Source organism: Halichoerus grypus, chromosome 10 (genome assembly GCF_964656455.1).
Source record: "Halichoerus grypus chromosome 10, mHalGry1.hap1.1, whole genome shotgun sequence".
In the NCBI taxonomy this organism is placed as follows: Eukaryota; Metazoa; Chordata; class Mammalia; order Carnivora; family Phocidae; genus Halichoerus; species Halichoerus grypus.
The window spans coordinates 64,002,095-64,025,883 of record NC_135721.1 but is presented as its reverse complement, the minus strand read 5'-3'; the positions used below and the strand labels follow the sequence as shown (position 1 = coordinate 64,025,883).

Below are 23,789 nucleotides of genomic sequence, written 5' to 3'. Positions count from 1 at the left end.
CAATGATGCAGGAGAGGGAAAGAACGATTGCCAGAGAGAGAACCTGGGGTATGTGGAATGCAGTGCACAACTACAGGGGTGGCTCGAGAAAGGAGAAGCAATGTCATATTCACAGTTACAGGAGAGAAGGCAGAAAATGTGGGCACTGATGCTGGTAGACCAGTAGCTGTGGTGGTTGCGGTGGAAGTTCTCTTCTCGGTGAGGCCGGAGACAAAATCATCAACAGGGGGATCAGGAGATGTTGGAGGTTGAAGAGAGAGGAAAGAAATGAAACAGCCCTCTAGGAAAGGCAGAGAGGAATGGGCTAGAGAGGGTACTGGCACTTTATTAAAGGCCCATTTGTAGTTGAGGCCATGAATTTACAGTGAGTATCTTCTGCGGGGCTGTTTTTCTGCAGTCCTATCTAGCTGCTGGGTGTGACACAGGAAGACAGTTGGCTTTAACTGGGGTGGGAGTTTGGCCATGAAGTACAGTGAAGGAAGAGAGGAGTAAGGGATTTGAGCGAGTATGCAAACGAGTAATTACAATGATGGAGCATGGAATATAAACTGAGGAAGGAGAGAAGAGAGGTGAAAAGGTGCTAATGGCCTGTAGGTTTCAGGAGAAGAATTGTGGGAGTCAAGGTATAGGGAGAGTGAGCTGGAAAAATAGGAGGTGGTGGTACATATAAAGCAAAAATATAGTCAAAAAATCAGGGAATTGGGAAAATAGGCAGTCTTATGCACTGATAGTGAGAATGTAGATCTGTATCCCTTCTCTTGGTGGAGGTAGTGGTGGGGTAACATTGCAATATCTATCAAAATGTGAAATGCCTTTGACCGAGCAATTTTTCTTCCTGGAATTCATCTAACAATTATAGTTGCACGTTTGCATAAAGATACCAGGGTGTTCTTTGCAGCATTGTTTATAAAAGCAAAATACTGGAAACAACCTAAATACCCATCAATAGGGGGCTTAATAAATAAATTATGATACATTTCTAAAGGCTGGTATACTATGCAGTCATTACAAAAGAATGATTTAAAAAATTATCATTTTAAAATCTCACTGTAGGGGAGGGATGCCTGGGTGGCTCAGTCAGTTAAGCGTCTGCCTTTGGCTCAGGTCATGATCCCAGGGTCCTGGGATCGAGTCCCACATGGGGCTCCTTGCTTGGCAGGGAGCCTACTTCTCCCTCTGCCTGGCGCTCACCCTGCTTGTGCTCTCTCTCTCTCTCCCCGACAAATAAATAAATAAAATCTTTAAAAAAAATCTCAGTGTAGGGGCGCCCGGATGGCTCAGTCCCTTAAGCATCTGCCTTTGGCTCAGGTCATGATTTCAGAGCCCTGGGAAAGAGCCCTGTTTCATGCTCACTTCTCAGCGAGGAGTCTGCTTCTCCCTCTCCCTCTGTCCCTCCCTCCCCCCAGCTCCCCTCATGCTCTCTCTCTCTCTCTCAAATGAATAAATAAAATCTTTAAAAATAAATAGATAGATAGATAGATAAATAAATAAATAAATAAATAAATAAATAAATAAAACCTCAGTGTGACTGATTCAAGCAAGGGTCATCAGTGGATGCTAAAACCACCGAGTCAAAGATGATTGGGGAACAGGATATTTACATTGTCTTGAAGAATCACTCCATAGACTATTTGTTTTTTACAAAGAGGAAGGATACCTTTGCACTGGAGAAATTCTAGCTGATACCATCCGAAGAAAATGATCATTAGCATCATCACCAGTGAGATGAACTGGCATTTTGTGTCTTCTGATGTGATGCAATGGGAATTGCGTACTTCTACTATGATATTCTTACGAAAAAATGTTTAATCTTAAGAATCTAATCATGATGAAGGATTTAGATAAATCCAGAATGTAGGGCATTCTTCTACAAAGCAATTGCCTGGACTCTGCAAAAGTGTCAAATGTACTGAAAGACACCCTCCCCCCCACCCCCAAAAAAGCAAGGAACAGCAAAGGAGACTAAAGAGATATTTCTGTTATATGTAATGAATGAGCCTTGATTGAATTCTGGATAGAAAAAAGCTATAAAGGACATTTTGGGGGATAACTGGGGAAATTTCGATATGAATCATGTCACAGTATGTTAATATTAATTCCTTGGGTCTGATAATGGCATTGTGGTTTTGTAAGAAAATGTCCTTGTTGTAGGAGAAAGCGCAAGTGGTGAATTGTCATGCTGTCTGCAATGTGCTTCCAAATGACTCAGCAAAAACAAAAGAGAAATAAAGCAAATGTGGCAAAAATTTTTAACCATTTATGAATCTAGATAAAAGATGTGCAGACATTTATTGTACTAATTTTTTTAAGCTTTTTCTGTAGGTTTGACATTTTTGAAAATAAACTTTTGGGGAAAAGAAAGTAACATAGAGCTCTAAGTACTGATTGTTATGTTATTATCATTGGAACCAAGATTTTCAGCCTAAGTGAAAAGAGATGGAAATATAAAATCAAACCAGCCAAGTAAAACTCAAATCTTAAATTTGAACAGTCTTTTACATGATCTGTAACGGCCCCTGTGGAGAGGAAAATGAAATCTTAGTATCTAATATTTCTATCAACAATATTTACATAGTTACAATATTTACATTGTTAGGTTATTATTGTTAATAATTTTCAATTTTTAGAAGCAGCCTATGAACCAAACAGGGAAAACTTAAATATGGTTACCAGAGAAAATATAAATGCCAACCTTTATAGGGGAATTAATCATCTCACCTAATGTAGTGATTTACCAATAAATCAAGAAATAGCAGTAAAGGCCCCTTATTTAGAACTAGGGAAGTAGCCACCAAAAAGCCTTGAAACAGAAACAATTAAAAGTGCTTCCTTTTGGGAAATCAAATTAGGGGTGGGAGAGGATGGGGCAGTAGACAATGGTTTTCATTAAAAGCCCTAGTATATTATTGCTTTTTCCCATGTGTGATTATTGAGATAAAATGTTTTAAAATAAGAAAATTTTAATAAAGCAAGGGAACAGCCTACAATTCATAGCATCTGTACGGGCATATTAAAAACCTGATGTTTAAATTTTATCAGTTTCACAGCTTCCAGGGTGGAGTTGATTATTGGAGGATATATAAGCATCCACAGCAGAGGAGCCTCCTATAGAGGAGGAGGGAGAGGAGCTGGGAGACAGGGAAAAGGGAAGGGGGAGGGAGAGGGAAAGGGGGGAAAGTGGGGAGAGGGAGAGAGAAGCTTTATTGAAATATAAGGTTTGGCTGTCAGAGTAATTTTGAGTATTAATCATATTATTCTCTATCCAGTGGTGCCCCATCAACTAGAAACTTGAGCCAAAGCTCTGGGGAAAGATGGCTATTAATTTAGAAAAGAGTGAAATCCCTGGAGCCTCTGAAGGTGTGAGCTGTGCAAAGCAGCTCTGCTCTGTAGACATCTGGAGGTGGCAGGGAACACTGGTCTCTTCTCAGCAGCCTAGAAAGGCTGCATGGGTCCCAGGAAGTATCCTCCTGGGCACCAGTGCACTCCTTGCAGAAGCACATGCAGTGCTGATGAGGTTTGAGCGAGAGATGAGGTCCTGCATTGCTGTGAGTGTAGGCTAAGCTCGAAAAACACTGTTTTCCTAATGTTATTAAGAGCCATGGTAACCACAGCCATGTGTGGCCTATAAAAACATGATCAGCACAACTGATTTTATAGCAAAAAGCATTAAGGGAGACAAACAGCATTATAGTGTGATTAAAGATACATAAAAAGGGAAGCATAAATGCTATAATGGTAAGTCTCAGATATAATCCAACAATAAAATAGAGTTTTGAATTGACAGAAATGCAAGGATAAACCCTTCTGGTTTCAGCATTATGGGAGAGAACACAGGGGTAGATTATACCATTGTTCCCTATTATCTGTTGCTCTGCCTATGAACAGATTATGTTCACCACTGCATAGCCTTGAAGTTTAGCCTTATGACTTGCTTTGTCTATGGAATGTATGTGGAAGTGATGTATGCTCCCCATCTGAGCAGAAGCTTTAAGAAACATCCTAGGGTTTAGCCATGAACCAGCGTGTCTCATATAGAGGTTTCTCCTTCAGTCTACATCCTGGAATGAAGATTCCGGAGCAGAGTGGTTGTTTGTTTATAACATAGTGAAAGCTAACTAATGTATCACAATCTTCAAACCTTTTTGCTACCAACACCTAGAAAAGCTAGTTGAATTGTAACATAATTTTAAATGCATATGGAAACTCCTCTAGGACCTCTAAGTTAAGGGATACTGAAACAAACTGTAAGTGTTTGAAATAATGCTGCAGCTATAAATAGCAATAAGAAAAAAAAAAGGAGAGAAATCCAACAAATTCACCTAAAAAGTCTAGAAAAGGAAATGGGTAATATCTTAAAGCAAGCAAGAAAAAGGGAAATATTAAAATTAAAAGCAGAAATGAACAAATGGAGTAACAGAAAAGCAGAACACTAAATACATGTACCCAATGACTATTTATTTAAAAATTGTTTCTAGAATGTATCCCCTCCTTGTTGTGGTCCTTCTCTCTTATTATTAGGCTTGATTATAAAATATCACAGGTTTGATGTTCACTTTGAGAAAACTAATACGTTTTTGGTACATTAATAAATAAGAATAACAATAAATTAAGGTTACATATAGGAACAATTTAAATTCTGAACAAATGTTTATGCTTCCTTTAAAATAAAACAGAACGCATTTTCCAGCAGAAATTCTACATCTTGACCATAGAGTTTCATGATCTAGGTCAGTGTTTTTCAGTTGAGGGTTGCAACCTAATGAATCATGAAATCAGTTTAGTGGATTGCAATTTACATTAAAAAATGGAAGAGAATAAGGGTGGCTGGGTGGCTCGGTTAAGTATCCCACTCTTGATTTCAGCTCAGGTCCTGATCTCAGGTTGGTGAAATGGAGACCCGAGTTGGGCTCTGCGCTGAGCATGGGGGCTGCTTAAGATCCCTCCCTCTCCCTCTGCCTCTCCCCACCTTGAGCTCACATGCACTCTCTCTCTCAAAAAAAAAAAAAAAAGAAGAGAATAGAGCTGAAAATACCAGAGTACAGTGCCTGTAGTAAAGATAAGCACTGTTTCATGAAACTCTGGCTTTGAGTTATATAATATGTGTGTGGGGGAGTTCTGTATTAGGTTGACATCAAAATGTGTATCTTACTGTGGGTGGGTTGGAGTCAAAAAAGTTTGAAAGTCACTGATTTAGGTTCCTCTAATCAAAAGTTATGGTCAAGATATTTCACAACTGGTAAAACCTGGGCACAGCCCAGTCAAAGCTGGATGCAGTGTCAGGACGGGGCCCCAGGGAAATCTGCTATTGCCAGGGGCTTCTCCTTTTGTTCTTGGCTTGAGAGTCTCAGTGGAAGGGAAGGATGGCCAAGGCAGCAAGTGGGCTTAGGGCAGCGGCATTATGCATAGCTTTCTATTGCTGCAATAACAAATTGCCACAAATCTAGTGGCTTAAAGCAACACAAATTTGTTATCTTACAGTTTTGTAGGTCAGCAATCAGGCTCAGGTCTCACTGAACTGAAACCCAAGGTGTCAACAGAGCCTCCCAGAGGCTCTAAGGGAGATTCTGTTTCCTTGCCTTTTTCAACTTCTAGAGGCTGCTCACATTCCTTGACTTGTGGCCCTCTTCCTCTGTCTTTAAAGCCATCAACATTGCATCTCCTCTCACCCTTCTTCCATAGTCTCATCTTTCTCTGATCCCAGCTGGGAAAAAGTTGCCTTGTAAAGATCCATGTGATTAGATTGAGCTCACTGGATAATCTAGAATAATCTTATTTCAAGATTCTTAATCACATCTGCAAAGTCCTTTTTGCCATGTTAGGTAACACTTTCACAAGTTCTAAAGGCGGAGGGAGTGGACATCTTTAGGGACCATTACTCTACCTACCACAATGGGTATGGACATGTTTCATTGTTCGAACAAACAGCATTGCCACACCTGTGCAGAGGGCCTGAATGTAAGTGAGTACCAGTGGTCTGTGAAATGGACCTCTTTGGGTCTCTATGCAGTACTCTAGGTGTGTGTCTTTAATGTTCACTCTACTATCTCAAAGAGGAGAAAGGGGAAAGGTTAAGTCACATAAACCAATATAACTTGATCCACTGCTTTTCCTTTCCAGTATTTTCCTAGGAGGATTAATTATTAAATGAATCGACTACTTCAGTTCCATAAAAACTGGGAGAGCATTGTGCATAAACATAAGAAAAGTACCTGACCGAAATATTCTTCCTTTTATCACATGTGAAAAACTGAAATGCACATATATATAAACTTACTTTATTATTTTTATATTAATTTTCATTGGTTATATAGTATGTATTTCATGATGAAAGCAAGTGGCACCTTAAAAAAAAAAGTAGTTCCAGAAATCCATTCCAACTTTTATAATTCTAAAATATTTCACAATTCTGAAAGAAGTCTCTAGAACAACATTTCAGATTGGTACCCCACAAAATATAGTCATTAACTTAAGGTGTCTATACTTATATTTATACACTCTGGCAAGGAGCAGACGAAGTTCATTTTAAGGGCTAATGTTTTAAGTTCTCAAGATTCTAAAAATTAAATGTACTTTACTAAAAAGAAGAATTTTTAAAACAATCTTTGAAATAATTTATACATATTTACTCATAGAATACCATCCTGCTCAGCATTGCTTATTGAATTTTTTTATGCCAACTAACAAAATAGGAATGAACTCACTTTTGAGTCAGATAAGCCACAAAATCCCAGTGAACTCTAACGAAGCATTTTGTGAATCAGAGTGAGGGCGGAGGAAATACAAAGAAATTTAAAAAATTCCACATCAGGTATCAACTGATGGGAATGTGAGCTTTTTACAAATGCTAGTGGATATGCCTGGGTGGAATATGAAAGAAAGCTAATTTGGGGAACTAAGTTTATTATGCTATTTTACTTAGTTATCTAAAAATATGGAAGGATGCTAATTTATGTAGCTTTTGTATTTTTGGTGACTCATTTTTGTTCTATTTTAAAGGAGATTTTACATATAATTAGGAAGCTAGATTTTTTTTCTTCTCATGAAACTCATTGGCTCCTGCTACTCAGACAAAAGAAAAGGTTTTTATTGTTCTTCTACCTCAATCCTCAATTTTAGAGGCAAAATGTTTTCTGATTGGAAAGATGGAGTCTTTTTCAAAATGCATGCTGGCCTCTCAGATTAATTATCCAGATGTCTGCCCCTGGACCTGTTCTATCCTGTCCATTCTTTCTTTTCTCTACCATCCTTGGCTCCCTATTTGTCTTGTGCTACTGCCACCTTAATAAGCCTCAACAGCAAGATTTCTCAGGAAATAATCGGAAAGTGATTAGTCCTTTACACTTATCCAGTCCATTCAGAAGTAATTTTCAACCAAACATAAATGATTAAAAATGATTAGCATCTACCTAAATGATGTTATTGTGCCAGGTTTTTTTTTTCCTGTTGGCACAATGCCACACTCTCCCTTCTGTAGTCTATAATTGCAGGGGCTGGAAGCCTATAACTCTGTTCCCCAAATCCTTTACCAACTGGCTTCCAGGCAGGTGTGGCCAATGGGAGTCACTGGTGGGAGAAAAGAATAAGCCATTCTAGTCTGGTCCCAGTGGTAGAAGTGTCTCAATGGCAGACTGGCACTGGCCACGGGGTGCCCCTTCTGTGAAGGTTGAGTTTGACGTGGGCCACACAGTAACTTTCTGGCAGCAAATGCAGCTGGAGGGCTCCAGGCTGAGTGGTGGTAGCAGCTTGCTCATCTCTGGGTGACATTCCTTTCTTTCTCTCCCTTTCTCCTCTAGGCCTTCCAACACCTTTGTAACCATTTTCCAGAATGAAATCCCTTTCTGTTTGAACTATGTACAGTGGTTTCTGTTTTCCTGACTGGACTAATTGGACTGATTATAAATGATCAGGTAGGTTTTAGGCACTTCCTAGTCCTAGGCACGGGGCCCCACCCAAAAGCAATGGATCGTGGAGTTCAACTGAGTCCTATTTCAAGGGTACAGTTGAGATATACCCAGTGTGTGTGGTCTGGACACTCTGAACAGTGGCTATGGGCAAGTGAAAGTCCTTGGCCAATGGGCAATATAAATAGCTAGGTTGATCAGCTGCTCAGAGGTACTGCAGACTGAGGTCTCAGGCTCTGGTAGTTCCTTGAAAATTCAGTGAGAATATTTCATAATTTGCAAGTGGGGGACAAAGTTGGTCAGGAAAGAGAAAGTTTAGTTATCTAACTGAAGTTGGAGTGGTGGTTTAGGGGCTGTCCTACCTAGTTCTTCATCTGTTTGACAAATGTGTCCAGTAGGATCATCTCAAAGTCTATTTCCAGGCTTTGTTTCACAGATCGGGGATTTCAGATGGGAAACCCTAAAAGGAAAAGCATTAATTAGGGTTAGATTTCCTGTGGTGGTTAAGGTCAAATTGAAGGGGTTCCTGTGGCTGCCACAATTTCTGGACTCCTCAAATTCTCCATTCCAGGACCAGATGATGCATTTAACTGGGTGCGCCTTTATTTAATGTCTTATCTTCCCTTAAGCTCTGTTTTTGCTCATCACTATATCCTCAGGGCATACAAAGTGCTACATATAATCATTCATTCAATTAATATTAAATGCCTACTTTATTGCCAACACATCAACATAACAGTAACATCTTCAAAAGCTTCAGAAGTTTATGGTAACAAATTCTGAACACTTGTAGGGTAATTTTTTCTCTAACAAAATCTTCCCTATGCATCCTTGAATCTAAGCAGAAATTGCTATTTCTTTTTTTAAATCTTTATTTTTAAAGACTTATTTGAAAGAGACAGAGCGAGCAGAGGGAAAGGGAGACAAGCATACTCCCTGCTGAGTGGGGAGCCCAACGTGGGGCTCTATCCCAGGATCCTGAGATCATGACCTGAGCTGAAATCAAGAGTTGGATGCTTAACCGACTGAGCCACCAGGCGCCTCAGAAATTGCTATTTCTAAATTGATTTATAGATATTCTGGAGTGTGATTTGCCTTTGTTATCCTAAATCTGCTAGAAAGAGCTTTCTGTCTATATGTGATAGGCCAGTGCTCCCAACCCCAGTAAGTCTCAAACTTTAATAAACATGACATGTATGAAATGAGTAGGTTCTACTTTTGATTAAGAAAACAGACAACAAGGGGTGCCCAGCTGGCTCAGTCAGTACAGCATGCAACTCTTGATCTCTAGCTCCTGAGTTCGAGTCCCACACTGGGTGTAGAGATTACTTAAGAAAAAAATCTTAAAAAAAAAGAATAGACAATAAAAGAAACTTCCATTTGGGGGAGAGAAATATAGAATACTTTAAAAGTTTGGGTGAAATGCTTGGAAATATATAAATTGAAATAACATTCATATGTACCAACAATACTGTTTGAAATATATAATTAAAAAGGAATCCTGCTTTACAATAGCAGCAGACATGAATATATGTTAATGACTTTTAATGAAAAATGTATCACTAATACGAAGAAAACTAGAAGATTTTCCTGAAAGATATTAAGTATAAGAAAAGTGATATATTTTAGAAGACTAATATTTTATACTGTCATTTTCCCCACCAATTAATTAATATACTTCAAGTTATTAGGCAAAATCCCAATAAAAATACTTCTGGAAGAACTTAGCAAAATAATTCTCAAATTTACCTGAAAAAATAAACAGGCAAAGGGCGCCTGGGTGGCTCAGTCATTAAGTGTCTGCCTTCGGCTCAGGTCACGATCCCAGGGTCCTGGGATCGAGCCCCGCATTGCATTGGGCTCCCTGCTCAGCGGGAAGCCTGCTTCTCCCTCTCCCACTCCCCCTGCTTGTGTTCCCTCTCTCGCTGTGTCTGTCTCTGTCAAATAAATAAATAAAATCTTTAATAAAAAAAAAATAAATAATAAACAGACAAAAATAGCTAATATTGTTAGCCATCATAAAAAATCATCTTAAATTACATTCATTTTTAAAATGAGGTAATCATGCAAAAACAGATAAAAGAATCATCTCATGTTTTTTATTAGTTCCTGTGTCACACTATTATTTTGTTAGCAAAGCTTTTCCTAAGAAACAATGCAAACTTAAATTTATGAGTTGGTGGGGACCCAGGGAATAAGATTATATTTTATCAAAATGCTGGACTAATCTCAGTTACTGATCTGAGTGAGGTGTAGCATCTCATTTCTGCTCCTTCCTGAAGAGTTTGCCACCTCTCTTATCCCTCTTAGAGATGGCCTCCACCACCAATCTCAGCATCTTGATAGAAACTTGGGTTCTTCGTTTAAGTATCCAGGCAGTCCAATATTTCAATGTTTTCTTTTTTTAAAAACTTGTTTTAATTTTATTTTTTAAAAAGATTTTATTTATTTTATTTGACAGAGAGAGACACAGTGAGAGAGGGAACACAAGCTGGGGGAGTGGGAGAGGGAGAAGCAGGCTTCCCACTGAGCAGGGAGCCCGATGCGGGGCTCGATCCTAGGACCCTGGGATCATGACCTGAGCCAAAGGCAGACGCTTAAAACTGAGCCACCCAGGTGCCCCTCAATGTTTTCAATATTTGGATTCTAGCCACAGGTAATTTCATTTAAAATTAGCTTTTGGTTTTTTATATTTAGGTAGCTACCATCATTCTCAACTACTGAAGATTATGACTAGAATGACAAATTAATTTATTAAATGATGAAGCTTTAGCTTCAAAAGAATGGTTGTTCCAACCTCTCTAAAAATAGTACTTTGCAACCTGTTAATGAAAAGATAAGTCACTGAAATAATTCCTTGATCCTATTAGATCATTTGGAACCATAAAACTTTCCCAATATATGTTCAAATTGCTCCTACAGATATACAAGAAGCAACTCAATGCAGTACTGCTACAATAATGTAACCACCAAATCTTAAAATTTTCATAAAAATGGAGCTGGGTGTGGAGACTATGTGTAAAACTGGTATATACCGGTACAGATTTTTAGCAAGTTTAAAGTGTAATTATAGTAATGGATTCAGTAAAATGGCTTCATCTTTGAAAAGGAGTTCAATGATACGGCTGCAATTTCCATACTAAAGTGCCAATTCTGTTCTTAAGTTCTCATTACATTTTTTTGCCAACTCTTCTTGATCATTTTTTTTACCCATGCCCAGTTTATTGATATAATTATCCATCATTATACATGTCATATCCATGTTCATGTCAGTATTTAAACCCACTCACTTTATTTAAAGAAACTAACAAAAATTCAGATGCAAAATTACAAAGACACCTAACAGCAGAGCTGAAAGCATGTGAACAAAGAGGAGTAACAAGAGCAAAATGCCAGTGAGTGGAAAAACAGATACTTCTCAGAATGGCAAAAGGTGTCTCAGACAGGATAAAAGTATTAAACCAAATTTTTTAAATACAAGCATAAATGACTTTGGAGAAGAGAGCAGAGACTGATACTGATTTTCAGTTGTCAAAATACTGGCAAGTGAAATTTATTTATGCATAATAAGGAAATGTTTCATGCTGAAAACATTCTGGGTTCTTAATGTATCCATACTGATTAAATTTCATGCTTTGAAGCTGCGTGGTCCAATATGGTAGCCACTAGCCACATGTGGCTACTTAAATTTAAATTAATTAAAATTAAATAAAAGTAAAAATTCAGTTCCTCATTGGCACTAGCCACATTTTAAGTCCTCAGAGCCACAGGAGACACAGGTATGCATTGCACACACAGAAATAGAACACTTCCATCATGCCAGAAAGTTCTGTTGAACAATGTTGTGATTCATCATGAGAAGGGTCATAATGAAGCTTTATCAATATTATTCACCTGGAAGTTTACCACAACTACTTTTTTATTATCCAAGCCATTACTTACTTCCAGAGGCAAGTCATACAACTAGATAAAACAAGGGTCAAATTCTTTAGTGCTTCCCGCCCTCAGCCAAGAAAGACTTCCTTGGAATATTATTATCTACCAGAACCTGAGAAATGCAATAGCTTCTTGTGAAAACTATATAGGCAGCAACTTTTGACTTGGTATAACATTTCAGATGCTGAATCACTAGGCATAATTTTATTCTTTCCATGATTGAGCAGAACAGCTGAGAAAAATAAAGGATTTTGTCTGCTTTATGTAATAGTGTAACCCGTAGCACACCCAGACAGAGATAATCTTTTATAATGGGTTTGACAGGCATTTCTTTTTTATTTTATTTTATTTTATTTTATTATGTTATGTTAATCACTATACATTACATCATTAGTTTTTTTTTTTTAAAGATTTTATTTATTTTTTATTTGAGAGAGAATGAGATAGAGAGAGAGAGCATGAGAGGGGGCAGGGTCAGAGAGAGAAGCAGACTCCCTGCTGAGCAGGGAGCCCGACGTGGGACTTGATCCCGGGACTCCAGGATCATGACCTGAGCCGAAGGCAGTCGCTTAACCAACTGAGCCACCCAGGCGCCCCTCATCATTAGTTTTTGATGTAGTGTTCCATGATTCATTGTTTGCGTATAACACCCAGTGCTCCAGTCAATATGTGCCCTCTTTAATACCCATCACCAGGTTAACCCATCCCTCCACCCCCCTCCCCTCTAGAACCCTCAGCTTGTTTCTCAGAGTCTATAGTCTCTCAGCCTTTGGAACATAATAATAATAAAACAGATAAAAATCATTATATATTTATTCTGGAACATAAAACACAGAAAATTATTGGATGTTATCCAATTCTTTTATGAGCTAAATATAGCTCTAACACTATAATCCAATAAAGGTATGACACACCCCCCAAAATTTACAGACAACCCTTACTTATGAATATTAGACACAAAAAACTGGCAATATAAGGAAACATTAATAAAATAACCACATAAATTGATTAAATAAGAAAAAGCATATGATCCTCTCAGTAGATGATGAAAGGCCACTGGATGAAATTCAATACCCATTTATATTCTTAATAAAAACATACTATTATATAAATTTAAAATAAACATGAGTATCTTTTCCAAATAACTCAATTATACATATCAAAGCTATATTATTTATCATTACTATTAATTTTTTTTACATTTTTATGTCATTCTTAGCCAATATAATGACACATGAAATAGAAATAAGAGAAATAAACAGTGGAAAGGCAAATATAGGAATTTTATGATATTTTTCAGATTACATAATTGCATAGCAAGAAAACTAGAAAGAACTCATAGCTATTTTTAATAAAAAAATTTTAATCTGCAAACATCAACATATTTCTGTAAAATCATAAAAGCCCGGTTAGAATATACAGAAAATAAACCCATCCTCAAGTAAAATTCTTAATGAGTGATATGCATGATCTTTATAAGGAAAACTGCAATCCTTATTAAGGGATACAAATGGAGACCTAAATAAGTGGGGAAAGCATCATGTTCTTTCATGAGAGAAAGAAATATAAAGATCTTGATTTTTTTTTTCAAATTAATTATAGGTTTGGTGCAATTCCAATTAAGACATTATTGTTGGAGGCCTTAAGAATGATAATAACCTTTATAGGGGAAAAAACATAAAAGATATTTTATCTGATAATAAAATACATCACATAATAAACCACACTACTATCAGATAATTAAGTACGTTATTATGGTTTAAAACAATGCCTCTGAATAATCTTCCCTGCCGCACGCCCCTCCCCCCCATACTAATAGGAACCCAAGTTCTGTAAGACTTCTGGGTCATCCTGGAGCTGGGTCTTGGTAGGTGTAGATTTCGTCCTCTCCTTTTTCTTTTTCCCCGTAGTCTGCCATCTGGTGGCCCGCATCAGTAACTTGGTTTTCACTGCTGCAGGACACCTAGGGTTGGCTCTCACTACTTACTCCTTTAGTTTACACTTCTGGTTAGCCAAGGAATTAGAGGTGAGGGCCTGGGTCAAAGGGCACTAAACGACATCTTCCAGTCTTACGTGAAAGCACTCCTATATGAAATGACATGGTGTCTGAGTTTGGTAAAAATGTTAATAACTGTTGAAGCATGGTGCTTCTTTTGTGTATATTTGCAAATTTGTACAATAAAAGGTTAAAAATAGAAACAAAACAAAGAATCATTGCTCTCACAAATATAAATGGCTGGTCAACATATGAAAGAATCCACAATCTCATTAACAATAAAACATAGGCAAATTAAAACAAGTAAATGAGGTACCTGGGTGGCTCACTTACATTTGCCTTGGGCTCAGGTCATGATCATAGGGGTCCTAGGATTGAGCCCCGCCTTTGGCTTCCTGATCAGCAGGGAGCCTGCTTGCTTCTCCCTCTCCCTCTGCCATCCCCTATGCTTGTGCTCTCTCTCTCTCTCTCAAATAAATAAATTTTAAAAAACCAAGTAAATATTTTTCAGTTTTCAGATTAAAAAAAATCACCAAAACACTAATAGTTTTTAGTGCTGAAAAGGTGTGGAAAAATAAACACATAATCTTTTGGCAGGAGTATTAGTTGGTATTGCCTTTTGCAGGGCAATTTGGTAGTATTGATGGAAAATTTTAATGTTCCACAAATATTTCATATCCTTACACCTGGAATTCCACTTCTCTTTTCTGAAACTGCTCAGGCAAGAATGCAGAAATACAGGTACACTAATGTTTATTATTTATTGTAGCAGTGTTTATAAGAGCAAAATATTGGACATGAGCATAAACAAAATATAGAGAGATCCCTATATAACGGAATACTATACATCCATGTAAAAGAACAATCTCTTCGTATTAATACTGAAAGATATCCTTGGAAATGAAGTAAAAAATGTTGTATAAATGGGAATGGTCTCATTTTGGTTGAAGACAATAATACACGTTAACATGTGTATTTAAAAAGTCTGGAGGCCAAAATCTTCATTATAAAGTTCTATAATGTTTGAGCTTTTTTCAATGCATATATTATTACTTTTCCAACAGAAAAAGCAATAAAGATAAAATTTTTAAATGAATAAATAAAAGAGTATTTCCCAGCCATCTTTAAGAATGTTCCATTATTAAGCTAATTCCCTACTGACTCCCACATCAGCATGGTTCCCAGATAGGATGGTTCTACCTATTCTGAATGTGCAAGAGATGTTTATTACCATTTTTGTTTGAGAGTCTTGATCTCAATGTGCTGGGCTCCTAAGATGACTCTCAAAATTGTCTTTACCGTTTCTCCCAGAATATTCTAAAAGGGAATAGAGCAAACAGGATGCTCAGTGGCTTCCTTACAATGAGAGAAAACCAAACTATCAAGTTTATCAAATGCAAACTAGGGGCTTCTACAAGGTGCACAAGATGATCCACTGGCACCCAGGGAAAAAAATATTAGAATTTCAACCTATATATATATATTAAAGATTTTATTTATTTAACAGAGAGAAACACAATGAGAGAGGGAACACAAGCAGGGGGAGTGGGAAAGGGAGAAGCAGGCTTCCCGCCGAGCAGGGAGCCTGATGTGGGGCTCGATCCCAGGACCCTGGGACCATGACCTGAGCCGAAGGCAGAGGCTTAACGACTGAGCCACCCAGGCACCCCTCAACCTATATATTTTTGTCTCACCCTTTGTTAATTGCAATTTTTTTTCAAGTTTTGGTTTTAAAATTGTCTATTATACAATTGTGTATATTCATATATGTGTATGTACACACATGTAGATCACTAGTAAATATATATTTACATATTAAGTGGAGTATTCAAAAATTTTTTACTGATGGACTCTCTGGTCAAAAAAATTTAGAGGCCATTAACCTAGGCTGCAGCTGCTTTTAAGAGAACAAAAACCAGATATAAGGCACATATAAACATGTTCCATAAATTAGTTACCCTCCTCAAAGTCAGTAATGGTTAGAAGAAAACAAATAGAGAAATAGGTGAGTAAACACAAAGGAGACAAATGTAAGAGTCAGCTTAGTAGGTAATAAAAGGTAGAAGGAAAGAGAAGGGAAAACAGATAGGAAAATTATTTACACACATACAAGTAAAACAGTGAAAAAAAAAACCTATAATGAATAAAGAAAGGGAGGTGAAATAAAAAGAAGGCCACAAAAAAACCCTGAACATTTAGAGATGAAATGAAAATAAGCCATCTGTCATGCACTTGGAATTTAGAATGTACCAGATCCAGGGCTCTTCATTCTGAGTGTTGCGCACAGTGGTCGGCACACAGTATGCACTCCATCAGTAAAGAAAGGTTTTTAAGCTATGCCATTTTATACCAAATGTATGTATTTAGCCATTATTTTAAAAGTCATTGTGTTTTTGTTATTTCTTTGCTGTTATTTTATTAAAAAAAAATTTTTTTTTTAGGTAGACACCATACCCAGCCTAACATGGGGCTTGAACTCATGACCTGAGATCAAGACCTGAGCTGAGCGGCGCCTGGGTGGCTCAGTCGTTGAGCGTCTGCCTTCAGCTCAGGTCATGTTCCCAGAGTCCGGGGATGGAGCCCCACATCGGGCTCCCTGCTCCACGGGAAGCCTGCTTCTCCCTCTCCCACTCCCCCTGCTTGTGTTCCCTCTTTCGGGGTGTCTCTCTCTGTCAAATAAATAAATAATTTCTTAAAAAAAAAAAAAAAGACCTGAGCTGAGATCAAGAGTCAGATGCTTGGGGCACCTGGGTGGCTCAGTTGTTAAGTATCTGCCTTTGGCTCAGGTCATGATCCCAGGGTCCTGAGATCAAGCCCCACATCAGTCTCCCTGCTCTGCGGGAATCCTGCTTCTCCCTCTCCCACTCCCCCTGCTTCTGTTCCCTCTCTCGCTGTATCTCTCTCTGTCAAATAAATGAATAAAATCTAAAAAAAAAAAAAAGAGTCAGATGCTTAATTGACTGAGCCACCCTTCTTTGCTGCTATTTTAAATCAAGCTGCTGGATATTTTATAGATTATGAGGAATAGAAATCAAAAGACATCGAAAAGAGAATGAAAATTCTGTGATGCCTGCACATGCAATAAAAATCTAAGGATTCATTGGAGAATTTGAAGATATGGAGGGTAATTATTTGCTAACCCATGGAAACCTCCTCTATCCCTTTGCTGTTACATAGACCAAATAATCAAGAAAAGATATTTGCAAAGAACCTATAATTTAGAACTTCTAAAAAGTCTTTCTATAGTCAGGATAAAAGCAATTTATAGGATTAAAGCAGTGACCTTTTTTTCCCCTCTCTTTACTTGAAAGCTGAAATCATACCATTTGGAGTAGCAATTAGATAGTTCATTAGTGATGTTTTATATGTTCTATAAATTACATAGGAAGATGACATTTCTATTGCATAGGTATTTTTTAATTTTATTTATTTTTTTAAGCCTATTGCTAATAATAACTTTAAGCCATCTGATCTAGAATGGCAAGCATGATTCATTAATATTAAAAAAAACCACAAAACACCTGCTCTGCCAGTAATTGTACCTTTACTCTCACTTCCAGGGTCAGAAAAAAGAGATGGATTATTTTTAGGCAAATATGAGGCACTATATATTATGATCATCATTCACATATTCATCAAATATTCACTGTGGGTCTCTTAGCGCCAAGCCTTATTGTTGGAGATACATTTGTGAGATTAAAGAGTCTGCTGCCTCCAGAATTCACATTTTTCTGGTCATACTTTGATTAAATTAGCAATTTCCAAAGTATCTGAAATACATTTGTGCATGTGTACGGATGTGTAGACTCATGGATGTAAAGGATAAGAATTACTTAGCATTTAACCATGATTATTGCACAATGCACAATACTTTCTCTTAAAAAAAACCTTCATAGGTACAAATTTCTTTGAAAACTGCATACTGTGTGACTTAGCAATTCTACTTGTAGAAATTCATCTTTATAAAATGATAAAGATTAGGTGCAGGGGTCCCTGGGTGGCTCAGTCAGTTAAGTGGCTGCCTTTGGCTCAGGTCATGATCCCCGGGTTCTGGGATCAAGTCCCATGTCGGGCTCCTTGCTCAGCGGAGAGCCTGCTTCTCCCTCTCCCTCTGCCTGCCGCTCTGCCTACTTGTGTTCTCTCTCTCTCTGTCAAATAAATAATCTTTAAAAAAAAAAAAAATTAGGTGCAAAGACTTAGTTACAAGGATGCTCACTATAGAATTATTTTTTAAATAGTGCAAGAAACAGCCTAGGTCAATATGGGATTGTTGGATTAAACTGTGTTATGTTTACACAATAGGAAAGTAGGTGCTATAGACTGAATTGTGTGTGTACCCCTAAAATTCGTATGTTGAAATCCTAACCCCTAACGTGATGGTATTAGGAGGTGGGCCTTTGGTAGGTGATTAGGTCATGAGGGTGAAAGCCTCATGAATGGGATTAGTGGTCTTATAAAAGGGACCCCAAGAGAGCTCCCTTAGGCCTTACACCTGTGAGGGCACAGCAAGAAGACAGCTATCTATGCTAGGAAGTGTGCTCTTGCCAAACACACTGAATCTGCTGGATTTCCTGGCCTCTGAACCTGTGAAAATAAATTTCTGTTGTTTATAAGCCACCTAGTCTTTGGTATTCTGTCATAGCAGTCTGAGCTAAGACACTAGATAACATTAAAAAGAATCATGCAGAAATATTTTCATTGATAAGGAAAATTTTCTGTGATATATTATAAAGTGAAAGTTGGAAGGTACCTACAGGGAAGTGTAAGCCTTGACTTCGCTCTGACCCTGGGCAAGAAACGTGACCTCAAAAAGTATCAGCTTTCCCACCTGTTGTGGGTTGAATTGTGTTCTCCCCAAATTCACATGTTGAAGTCTTAACCTCCTACATAAGAATTTGACTGTATTTTGGAGACAGGGCCTTTAAATGGGGGTAATTAAGTTAAAACGAGGCCATTGTTGGGGGGGCCCTAATCCAGTATGACTATGGAGGGAAGGAAAAAACCTCTTCCTCTGCCCGCTCAAGTTTAGTAGCTGGGGCCTGAGAATTAAACTGACAAATAACAGGAGAGACAAACAGGATAAGAAAAATACTTAACTTTAAGTATTAATAAAATTGTATGTGCATGAGGGCTTCACAGAAAAGAAGTGAAAAAAGTCAAAGAGCAGACAGACTTGGGGGCTTGCGTACCTTTTTTTTTTTTTTAAAAGATTTTATTTATTTGACAGGGAGAGACACAGCGAGAGAGGGAACACAAGCAGGGGGAGTGGGAGAGGGAGAAGCAGGCTGCCCGCGGAGCAGGGAGCCCGATGTGGGGCTCGATCCCAGGACCCTGGGATCATGACCTGAGCCGAAGACAGACGCTTAACGACTGAGCCACCCAGGCGCCCCACTCACGTACCTTTTTAACAAAAGGTGATAAATTGTGGAGAAGTGACTAGACGAAGGAAAGCGGATTTGGGCTTCTTGAGTGCATTAATTGTGCAAAAGTGAATAGGAAATATGTGTGGGGGACAAAGATCTTTTAATGTAAGGTAAGGGTTATTTTAGTAAAGTCTGTTTATGCAAACTCATCTCATCATTGACTCCTTATCTGCAGTGATGAGTGCTCTCCTCACCTCTCCTCTTCTGGGTACTCTCCCAGGGAAAGTCTCTTCTCATGGGAAATTTATGCCCTGCTTTTATGCAGATGGTGAGAGAGCAGCGAGTTCTCAGTTGCCTTCATTTCAGCTCAAAATAATCAATATTCTGAAAGTGGCATATTTCGGGATATCATATTCTGACTCCCCTTCAACTGATGTCCTTATAAGAAGAGTAAATTTAGATACAGATGGGCAAAGAAGGGAGACCATGTGGACACAATGAGAAGGCAGCATCTAGGAGTCAAGGAAAGAGGCCTTAGAAGAAACCAACCCTGCTGACACCTTGATTTCAGACTTCTAGTCTCCAGAACTGTGAGAAAATAAAATTATGTCATTTAAGCTACCTAGTCTGTGGTACTTTGTTGCAGCAACCTAGCAGTCCTATAAGATGGGGAAAATCTTAATACCATCTTTATTTAGCTTTCAAGGTTGCACTGAGTCTTTGTAAACTATAAAGCACTACACAAATGTAAAAACCTGGAGGAATGCAGTCATCTTGTTAAGACTGGACATTATAGGGACGCCTGGGTGGCTCAGTCAGTTGAGTGTCTGACTCTCGGTTTCAGCTCAGGTCATGATCTTGGTATCGTGGGATCGAGCCCCACGTCGGGCTCTACCCTCAGCACAGAGTCAGCTTGAGATTCTCTTTCTCCCTCTCCCTCTGCCCCTCTCCTTGCTTGTGTGCACTCTCTCATAAGTAAATAAATCTTAAAAAGAGGAAGATTGAACTTTATAACCCTTTTGTAAGGCAGAGGCTCAGTTCCCATAACGAGGATGGAAAGAAGCAGTGTGTATGTGTTATCTATTTTGGTCTCTTTTGTTACAACACATACCTTCAATATGAAAATCTGTTTATATGTAGTAGGTAAAAAGTAATAAAACCGCCAAAATAAGAAGTCATGATTTTTCAAGAGATGAATAGGCTTTGTATTACTGTGAAACGGGAAAAACACTACCTGACTGAACAAAGTGACCTACGGTAAAATGCATGACACACATCCACATTGTCTTCTTACTTTTACCCCAGCGCACCCACATGTGTTGTCCTGAGTACGTGCACTGTTCTGTTGAGTTTGTGTTATATCATGACGAACATGTTGAAAATATTTTGTTAAAACTGTATGAGCATACTGGTTCTAAGATCCCAAGTAGTGAATAAAAAGAAAAGCCTTACGTTTTGAGGTGAAAGTTGAAATAATTAGATGTTTTGAAATAAATGAGAAAAATTCAAGGCCTGAGGAAATCCACACTGCCCACATTCAGGAATAATGCTGAGAAAATAAACGAAAGGAGAGCTTGTGCATTCCAGTTATCGTCTGCTTCTAGTGAAAGGGGAAAGCACTTGGAAGAGACTGAAGATGAAGACTCTGATGCCAAGTAATGCCAAGTGCAGTTGAATAGCATTCTGTGGCTTCTAGGCTCATTAGAAACCATACAAGCAACTTCTTTATGAAAAGAGGAAACTGGCAGAACAAAAGTGGGATTTCTATTTTAAGCTGGTTTAGGAAACAGAAAAACAGAATAAGAAACTACAGAAATCCATCTCTGGTATCACAATAGGTTAGCCTAAGAATGATGATATCCTTCTTTCCTATTACCTCTACTCAGTAATTCAAAAACCACAACACTTTATCATACCCATTTCCAGCAAGTGGTGTTTGAAGCATAGCTATCCACTAAGGAAAATAATTAACTTATAATCTCCCATTTAAAGTCTACACGGAAAATGCAAAACTTCCATATAGCACAACGAACTAAATTAAAAGACAAATGACAAGCATGTCACTGCAACATGTGTCAAAGGGTTAAAATTCTTATAATAATGTGTGAAAAGCTCTTATACATCAATAATAAAAAAGAACATCCCAATAAAAAATGGTCAAAGGATATGGAAAGATAACCCAGGAACAAACGCAAAGGCTAATCCATGTCAAATAGTGCTCAATTTCAAATTTAAAAATGCAAACTAAAACTATGTTTTATTTTTAACCTAGTAGATTGGCAAAGACATTTTTCAAAAAGATTTTAAAAATAAGTTCAGTAATTTTCCATTTGGGAATTTATTCAAAGGAAATAATGAAACTTGGGTTCAAAAATATATGTGAAGAATGTTCATTGCAGAACCGAGTTTTAAAAATTGAAGTAATTTAATCTAGCAGTTGAAGATTAGTCGAATAAATCAAGACATCTATACTTTCATTTAGCAATTCTGCTGCAATCTACCCCCAGAATAGTCCATAAAATCATAGCTCTTAGTGACACAAAGATGTTAATTTCAGCAGTTTGTAAGGAAAAAATGGTAGAGTACACCCACATCAAGAAGGGAGAAAAAGAAAAAAGCCTGCACAGTAATGATATTTCTGCATCCACTAAGATATTGTGGAAGTAAAAGTAAAAATAGACTAAATGATATTTTATAGAATACTATGCAGCTGCAAAAAAAGGCATAAAATAGACTAAATGATATTTTATAGAATACTATGCAGCTGCAAAAAAAGGAGTTCTATATTTTCACGTGAAAAGTGACCTCATAGTGAAAAAAGTTCTGTGGCTGTACATATAATATGATCTCATTTATATAAATATATTGTTAAAAAGAAAACCACAGGCCCAAAATGGTGTCACTTAGGTTAAGGCCCAGAACCAGTAAACCAAGACTTAAAAAAACCTAACCTGTCATTTCAGCCTAGAAATGTAACCTCTAACCAGTCAACATGGGAATTTCTCGGTCAGCATTAGGAAATTTACTGATACACCCTTTCTGTCCCCCTCAGGAGGGTGACCTTGCCTCAAACAATGGATTCTTTGCTAACAATGTCCTTTTTTCCACACCTTTAAAACCTTTAAGAAGCCTTTAAAAACCTTTCTTTCCTGTAGCCCTTTGGAGCTCTCCTCTACTTGCCAGATGGGATGCTGCCTCATTCATGAATTGATAGAATTAGATCTTGAAAACTTAATATAACAATATATAAGGCTGCTTGAAGAGATTTGGGGACACCGAAGACCTTGGCAATGACCTCTGAAGACTCATTCCCAATGGACCCTAATTTGAAAATTTGCGTTGGTGTTGTCTGACATAAGATTTGGTTGTGTAAATATTTATTTAAATGAACATTAAGTTCGATTTTGCCCTTGAAAATCTCCTAATTCTAGTTTTTCCTATCTACCCATGAAAGGTTAAAGACCCGCCTGGAGCTATGAGATACGAAGATAGAGCCGAACAGCAAGTCTTACAGAGCTACGTTGCTCGGCTTTGTATTTTCAAACAACCCTTTTATTACAAAGGTTTCTGGGCCAGTGGGTTTAAAAATGGTTGGCACTGAGGTGCAGGGTATACAACGGTGAACCCAAGCCTCTGAAGACCTTCCAGGGGTGGGACCCGTCACTGCGTGTACCTCACTGCGCCATTTCTTGGCTCCTACGCACTTCTCCGAAGAGGGAACGTCGAATCCTGCTAGGACCTCCAACCAATGGCTACACTCTTGCTCCCAGCCCTAGCAACTCCGGGCCAATGCGCGGAAGGCTATCTTTTGATGCGGTACTGTCCTGTTCCAGCCAATCGGAAGCGTTCTTCAAATGCCCCTCTCTGAGATCGCAGGCTCCAGGGAAGCAGGCTTCACTTCCGGGAGGCTGTCAGGGGCGGCTGCGCGTGTTGCCATAGCGACCGTTTTACGTTAACTGGTTTGTAGGTTTCGTCCAGGTAGCGGGGGGACTGCGGGGACCACTCTTTCTTCTCCCATTCTGTCTCGGCTCCCTGCGGCCCAAGAGCCTTACGCAGGCTCCGGGGGTCTGGCCTACGGTTCCGCGGCGCCCCGCAGAGCGGGATGGCTGCGGAAGAAGAGGATGAGGTGGAATGGGTAGTGGAGAGCATCGCTGGGTTCCTGCGAGGCCCGGACTGGTCCATCCCCATCTTGGACTTTGTGGAGCAGAAATGTGAAGGTAAAAATCAGATCTCGAACCGACAATTCTTTCTCGCCTCTCTCTCACCAGCGATCGGCAGGAAGGTGGTCGCCACGAACCATCTCTCATCTCTCAGGTCTTTACCCCTGTCGGCCAGGTTCAGAGCTGGTTTGTAGGAGGTATTGCTGTCACTGCGCCAGCGTCTTCCTTCACGGAACTGAAGACGGGACTCCCCTTTCCCTGGGCCCAAGCACACATCCGGAAATCATTAGACTTCAATCCTATGTTGGGTCTCTCACCTTATCCTGCACGTTTCTTCCTTGGGCAGGTGCACTGTTTGGGTGGGCTTCAACAATTTCCCCAGGGACTGGGGAGGAGAGAGGTCAGTTCGCCTATGTTCCTTCTGATCTAAACA

General features: G+C 38.6%; 1 protein-coding gene across 1 annotated transcript in view; it reads left to right on the top strand.

The window, feature by feature from the left end:
* The first annotated feature begins 23,075 nt into the window (after positions 1-23,075).
* CFAP36 (cilia and flagella associated protein 36) overlaps positions 23,076-23,789 on the top strand; it is a 28,449-nt gene continuing 27,735 nt past the window's right edge. Inside the window, exon 1 of the mRNA XM_036069892.2 lies at positions 23,076-23,413. Coding sequence (XP_035925785.2) covers positions 23,299-23,413 — 115 coding nt within the window. The 5' untranslated portion in view covers positions 23,076-23,298. The remainder of the gene's footprint in view (positions 23,414-23,789) is intronic.